Genomic DNA, 7,500 nt, shown 5'->3' on the forward strand with positions numbered 1-7,500 from the left:
TTTATCAGGCTTGCATTTCCACTGCCTAAAGGTACCCTCTAAAGGAAAACTTGCGATTTTATAAAAAAATAAAATAAAAAAAGTGATCAAAATCTATAAATGTACGCAGCATTTATTTTGTTCCGCCAATAGGTGGCGACAAGTACCTGTTCAATATATTTGTTCAATATCATATTGAAGTCTGTTCAAAAATGCTGATTCATCCAGTAAAAACCCATTTTCATGGTAATTTTAATTAAATGCTCAGTTTTTACTCACCACTAATTTATTGGTGATTTTGGCCGAAACGAAGCCGAAAGCCAGAATATAGAGACAGGGGTGTTTCTGGAAGAGCTGGACGGCAGATTTCTTATAAATCATCATAGCGAGGACGATCACAGAGCCGATGTGCAGAACGGGAGATAATACACTCGTACCCTGAAACACAAACACACACACACAGAGCTGAGAAAGTAACGACAGAGACGATGATATAATAATAATAATGTGTAGTTTCCACACGTACCGCTATAGTGGATCCGTTCTTCCCCACGCCGCCTGTAAATATGACTCTGAAGTAATTGGTACATGAGAAAACCACCCCGATAAATGTGCAAAGTGCTGGAATTATTTTCATTTGGATGTTTATTACGGGAATCTGTTGAATGCGAGAGAATGAGAGACCATTACGTTAAAACGAAAGAGAAATATTGAAATAATTTACAGTTCTATGAAACCCACAGTTTTTTTATATAACACTGAGTTAACAATGTCTTATGTGCATACATACATTATATATGCATGCATTACATTATTTATTAGGTTATTATATCATTTTAAATGTATGGAGAATTTTGTATATATAAATATTTAGATTATTGTCATTTAATTATTACTTTTAAATAGTAAATGAGGAAAAAATGCATAATTTTAAATATAGAGAATTTCTGTACATTATTTACAATATAAAACATGAAATATACCAAGAATTGTATTATAATTATTACATTATAACTCACATTGTCTAAATTATTCATGTATTAATGATGTAATTTTTGATTAATATATTTTAGAAATTTTAAATATACACAATATGTGTGTAAACGCGTTATAATTAGACATAATTCATGTATTACTTTAATTGACTATTTTATAATACTAAATATATATTGAAAACATGTATATTTGGCATGCAGAATGTATATTTTACATTCTAATTAATTTTTAAATGAGTTTATTGTCATATAACACATTATAATATTAAATATGCAAAGAGGTTAAGCATATACACGTTACAATTCATGCTATCAAAATCATTCCTGTATTATTTTAAATAATGCATGTGTATATATAATTTATATACATAACAGTTAAACTTTTTCAAATGTATGCAAATTTTGGCTAATATATTTTAGAATATTTTTTTATTTACCTTATTCATGTATTATTTTATACCATAAATATTATAACTTCGTATTTTATTGTTAAACATATGGAAATTATGTACATTATGTAGAATTTATTTACACGTGAGATTTTAATTTGTATATTTGTATTAACACTATTGTCATTGTAATTTATTAAATAAATGTACTTTAAGTGCAATTTAAAGGTTTAATTAGGGTAATTAGGTCATTGTATAACAGTGGTTTCTTCTGGAGACAATCCAACACTAATATTGCTGAAGGGGGCTAATAATATTGACCTTAAAATGGCTTTAAAACAATTAAAAACTGCTTTTGTTCTAGCTGAAATAAAACAAATAAGACTTTCTCCAGAAGAACAAATATTAGAGGAAATACTGTGAGAAATTCCTGAATCTGTTCAACATCATTTGGGAAATATTTGAAGGAGACAAAACAAAAATGAACAGGAGAGTAAATCATTTTAAATAATTTAAAATATTTTATAGTGTAAAATACATATTAATAATGCAAAAAAAAAAAATTATATAGAATCTAAAAACGTAAAACTGCTATCAAAGGAATCGAGTTATTAGTGTTTAACACACAAACACACACAACTACATGGGTTATGATTATGAGTGTTATAATAATCACAGATGCGAGTGCTGAATTACCGGAGACTGCCAGAAAGCTGATCCGCCCACAGCAGCCAGTAAATACACCAGAATTATGAAGATCTGCACTTCTGTAACATCAATGCTGAGCGGAGGAGAGACGTGTTAGACACAAACACACACGCGCAGCCACACACAGCCATGCTAATCACAGCAGCATTAGCTTTCGTCATTGAGTCACTGATCTTATTCGAGCGGATCTGGATTGAAATCATTGGTTAATTAGTGATTCAGGCAGCTGATTCGTCACGATAGGATGAGCCATTTGATTGGCCGATCGGATTTACCGTTATGTTCCAAATCGTCGGGCCAGCAGCAGCTGTAAACATCTGCATCAATGCTAGACAGATCTGCGATTCTGTGACGTCAAATCTGCCACAAAACAAGCCTCAGACACCATCTGTACTGCTGTTAGCTAAAGATGTGGTCACAGTCGCCATGTTTTTTTTTTACAAATTTAATAATGCAATTACTATTTTGAGTGTGCGAATTATACAAAATTTTGCATACGAAAAATTGCAGCTGTTCAGTGTAAACCCGCTCTGAAAAGTGAGATTGTACAGTTGTACGAATTGTTATTTTGCGTTAAAATTTGTATTTTACGTAGAACACATCAACTGTAAAAATTTTCGTAGATTCCTATAAAAAGTACAAGTTCACTCCACTATGAATTTAATAATGGACATACTATTTTACATGTGCGAATAGTATGAAATTTTGCATACGAAAAATTACAATTGTTTAGTATAAAGCTACTTTGAAAAGATTGTATCGATGTACGAATTATTATTGTATTTGGAAAAAAAACTGCGCAGAACACGTCAACTATAAAATCTATTTGTTTTATAGACTCCTATAAAATGTACAAGTTCACCAGCAAAAATATGGTAAACATTTAGCTAATTTATTTAAAATGGTTGGATCGCTTTGACTATTTTGCCTGCGAAAATCGAATTAAACTGTGTACAAAAATGTTCAACATTAAAAAACAAAATCGGTCAATTAAAAAAAATGGAATGTATTGTGAATTCCTTTTGAATATTATTTCAACGGTGAAAGTAAATAAATTATGTTAATGTGTTCACTGTCTAATGTGAATCCACTATGAATTTAATAATGGAATTACTATTTTACATGTGTGAATTATATGAAATTTTGCGTACGGATAATGTCAAATGTTCATGGTAAAGCCACTTTGAAAAGTGAGATTGTATCAATGTACGAATGATTAATTTGCTTGGAAAAAAATAGTGCAGAACACGTCAACTATAAAATCTATTAGTTTTGTAGATTCCTATAAAACGTATTAAGTTCGCCAGCAAAAATTTGTAAAAAATGTATCTAATTTATAAAAAAAGGGTTGGATTGTTATGACTATTTTGCCTGTGAAAATCTGATAAAACTTTGTCTACAAAACGTTCAATGTTAAAAAGACAAAATTTCAATATCAGTCAATTTACAAAAACACACGTATATATTGAGACTTCCGTTTGAATACTATTATTTCTACAGTGAAGTGAATCAATATCGTAAATGGACATGTTCGCTGTTTAATGTGAACCCATTATGAAAAGTGCAATGTACGAATTAATATTTTTGCTTGGAAAATTCAGCGCAGAACACATCAACTGTTAACCGCCCGCAAAATTTGCGTAAACAAAATTCAGTTTTGGGCAAAGCAGTTGTGCAGTAGGTAGTGCTGTCGCCTCACAACAAGAGGGTCGCTGGTTCGAGCCTCGGCTGGGTTAGTTGGTGTTTCTGTGTGGAGTTTGCATGTTCTCCCCGCGTTCGCGTGGGTTTCCTCCGGGTGCTCCGGTTTCCCCCACAGTCTAAAGACATGCGGTACAGGTGAATTGGGTAGGCTAAACTGTCCGTAGTGTATGAGTGTGTGAATGTGTGTATGTGTTTCCCATGATGAGTTGCGGCTGGAAGGGCATCCGCTGCATAAAACAATTGCTGGATGAGTTGGCGGTTCATTCCACTGTGGCGACCCTGGATTAATAAAGGGACTAAGCCGAAAAGAAAATGAATGAATGAAAATTTAGTTTTGGAGGTTCTTATAAAACGTACTATTGTGCCAACAAAAATATGTTTCTTGTGGAAAATATCAGCAAAATTTGCGAAATAAACTACGATATTTGTCCGTTTACCAAAAAAAATGATTATATTGTAAACTCCTTCTGAATATTGTTAGTTCAACAGTGAAAGTGAATAAATTGTGTAAATATGTCCACTGTCTAATGTGAACCCACTGTGAAAAGTGAGATTTTATCGATGTACAAATTACGATTTTTGTTTGCAAACATTTTGTCAACTGTTAACCGCCTGCAAACTTTGCGTGATGAAATTCAGTTTCGTAGATTCCTATAAAACGTACTATTGTGCCAGCAAAAATGTGTTTCATGTATAAAATATCTGCAAACCGCACTGCGGAACTAACATCTATTATTTATTATATTGTGAATTCTTAAATTAAATGATTCACTTTGATGAAAAATGAATTAAACAGGGTGGTTTCTTTTCGAAAATGACTATTTCCTGTGAAAATTTGACAACTTTGTGTCTTTTGAAATTAGTCAATTAAAACAAATCTACTACATTGTGAATTGCTGTTGAGCATTATGATGTCAACGGAAAGAGTGATGACATTTACATATGGATATGTTTATATACGTCCACTGTCTTATATAATTACCCGTTGTGTCACACTTCAGGGAAATATCTCGCATTTACGCAAAATTCAATTCCTGTTTTCTATCAATTTGTAGAAAATACATCCATTGTCCAACATCAACCCTTAAATCTGACTTAAATAAAGACTCCTATTGAGCATTACATGTGACCACACCTTACCGATAAAATAATCAACAAATGTTCCTCGTACACATGATAAATAGTTTTTGATAAAATCGTTTTTTTTATACTCACATGCCGAAGCGCAGTGTACCAGAGACATAGGTCTGCCAGTGCGCGCAATAAAACATAAACATGCCAGCGAAACAGCAGAAGAACATCCAGTCGGGGTGAGTGCCCAGCTGAACGGCTATACTGGTGCCCAACACCACGAACACTGAGAAACACACGTTAAACAAAGAGATAACATTTAAACGAAATATTTAGCATTCACATCAAATTCAGTATTACTACTATTGCAGATAGTAGCAGTCGATAATATTATTGACTATTGCGGGTACACACATTGCGCTATCGATGCTCAAACGATATATTGTTCAGCCCTACGATTCGTATAGAAAGTGTGTACTGTTCACCTGTGGAGAGCGAATCACAGCCGTGGTCAAACAGCTCCCCCAGTGGTGAACTGCTATTAGTGCGTCTGGCCTGTTTCCCATCGATGGCGTCCAGCGACTGATAGACAAACAGACCCACCGCGCACAGGAGATACGCCCACAGCGGAGCCTAAAACACACAAGCAGTGCTGCTGTGTTAACTATAGTGAACTGATAAATACTGTAGTATATTTTAGTATTTACTACAGTACACTGTGGTGAATTGTAGCATAATATACTCTACGGCTGTAGACAACGAAAGTATTAGCTCATTTATTTATATTGCTATAGTTGTGTTACCATAGCAACTGCAGAATGACCACAACAGATTAATTACTATAGTTGTTGTGTTACCATAGCAACTGTAGAATCCCAACAACAGATTAATTACTATAGTTGTTGTGTTACCATAGCAACTGTAGAATCCCAACAACAGATCAATTTCTATAGTTGTTGTGTTACCATAGCGACTGTAGAATCACCACAATAGATCAATTACTATAGTTGTTGTGTTACCATAGCAACTGTAGAATCCGAACAACAGATCAATTACTATAGTTTGTGTGTTACCATAGCAACTGTAGAATCACCACAACAAATCAATTACTATAGTTGTTGTGTTACTATAGCAACTGTAGAATCACAACACATCAATTACTATAGTTGTAACCATAGCAACTGTAGAATCCCCACAACAGATCAATTACTATAGTTGTTGTGTTACCATAGCAACTGTAAAATCATCACAACAGATTAATGCAAATACTTAAGTATAGTATGGTTCAAAAACACTACTGTAGTATTTTTTAAGTAAAATGCAATTCCAGCACTATTGTCAAAAAAAAATTTTATAAAAAAAATTATCATTCAGATCTCGCATATTATGGTGGTTTGATCGCTAGTATACCTGTTCGGTGGCGGTCGGGCAGTAATACACCAGCACCAGTGTGGTGAATATGTTGGTCACCAGGCCTACAATGGTGATGAGGTTTGGCGCGATCCAGGGCGGCATCCGGTTTACGAGCCACTCCCAGTATTGCTGCATGATGGGTTCGAGGAGCGAGCGTCCCGAGCTGCTGTAGCGATGCTCCTCCAGACGCTTCAGCTGGTGCCGCGACAGAACCGGCGCCGGCACCTCGAACACTCGCCGCAGGACACCTGGAGCGAACCAGCACGAAGAGTCTACGCCCCGCCCTCTCTCCCTGGCCCCGCTCCTCCGCCCGTGAGCCCCTGCCAGCCCACTCATCACTCTCAGCCAATCACAGCCCGAGTCTGAGCCTGACTCCGCCCACTTGGTGACCACAGCGCCACAGCAGGATGGCTAGAGTCCTGCAAACAGCAATATTATAAGTTAATGTTTACACAAAATGGTTTTCAACTAAAAATAAAATGTTACGCATTTAAATTACACAACAGTAGCTTTGTTCCCATCTAAAGATGCAAATTTAATTTATGCGCAAAACTGGAATCTCTCATAAAAGACGTGCAAATAAAGCACCGTTTCCATACAATGAGTTAAAGAGAACAAAATCGACACTTCCTGATTAACTGACGCCAACTATCAAAAGTAAAACTGGAATTTATTGAGATAGAAGCTCCATGAGTCTTTTCTTTATTTAATAAATTACTTAAATGATTATTAGATGATGCCGACACGCAATGAGAACATAGCTAGTGTAAGAGTTTTTGAAAGCAATTTAATTAAAACCGAGGCACAAGACTGCAAAAGTAGAACACTCGCCTAAAATGTTCACTTGTAGTTCCCATTTTGGTTCTAAAAACCAAAAACAAACCTTCCCAGAACATTGCAGGAAGGTTATTTGATAACAAACACTAAAATGGAACATTCTAGCAGCGTTCGTCTAACCTAAAGAGAATGTTTTATTTTTTATATTAAATTTTCCTGGCTGATCAACACAGACCTTTTTTTTTGGGACCCAAAATCGTTAGCTAGGTGGCGCAGTGGGTAGCGCTGTCACCTCACAGCAAGACGGTCGCTAGTTCGAGTCTCAGCTGAATCAGTTGGCATTTCTGTATGGAGTTTGCATGTTCTCCCCATGTTGGTGCGTGTTTTCCCCACAGTCCAAACACATGCGCTATAGGGGAATTGGGTAGGCTAAAATTCTCCGTAGTGTATGTGTGTGAATGAGTGTG

At 35.2% G+C, this 7,500-nt stretch overlaps 1 protein-coding gene across 2 annotated transcripts in view; it reads right to left on the bottom strand.

The window, feature by feature from the left end:
* cept1b (choline/ethanolamine phosphotransferase 1b) overlaps positions 1-7,500 on the bottom strand; it is a 9,974-nt gene that overhangs the window by 1,595 nt on the left and 879 nt on the right. Inside the window, exons 3-8 of one of the 2 annotated variants that reach the window (XM_056448344.1) lie at positions 6,254-6,675; positions 5,329-5,476; positions 4,988-5,129; positions 2,060-2,144; positions 506-637; positions 259-417 (exon numbers count right to left, since the gene is read on the bottom strand). In XM_056448344.1, the coding sequence (XP_056304319.1) occupies positions 259-417; positions 506-637; positions 2,060-2,144; positions 4,988-5,129; positions 5,329-5,476; positions 6,254-6,592 (1,005 nt within the window). In that variant the 5' untranslated portion in view covers positions 6,593-6,675. Of the gene's footprint in view, positions 1-258; positions 418-505; positions 638-2,059; positions 2,145-2,346; positions 2,432-4,987; positions 5,130-5,328; positions 5,477-6,253; positions 6,676-7,500 lie in introns of both variants that reach the window. The other variant, XM_056448345.1, reaches the window with a different exon arrangement.

The sequence above is a fragment of the Danio aesculapii genome, chromosome 22, assembly GCF_903798145.1.
Source record: "Danio aesculapii chromosome 22, fDanAes4.1, whole genome shotgun sequence".
Lineage (NCBI taxonomy): Eukaryota > Metazoa > Chordata > Actinopteri > Cypriniformes > Danionidae > Danio > Danio aesculapii.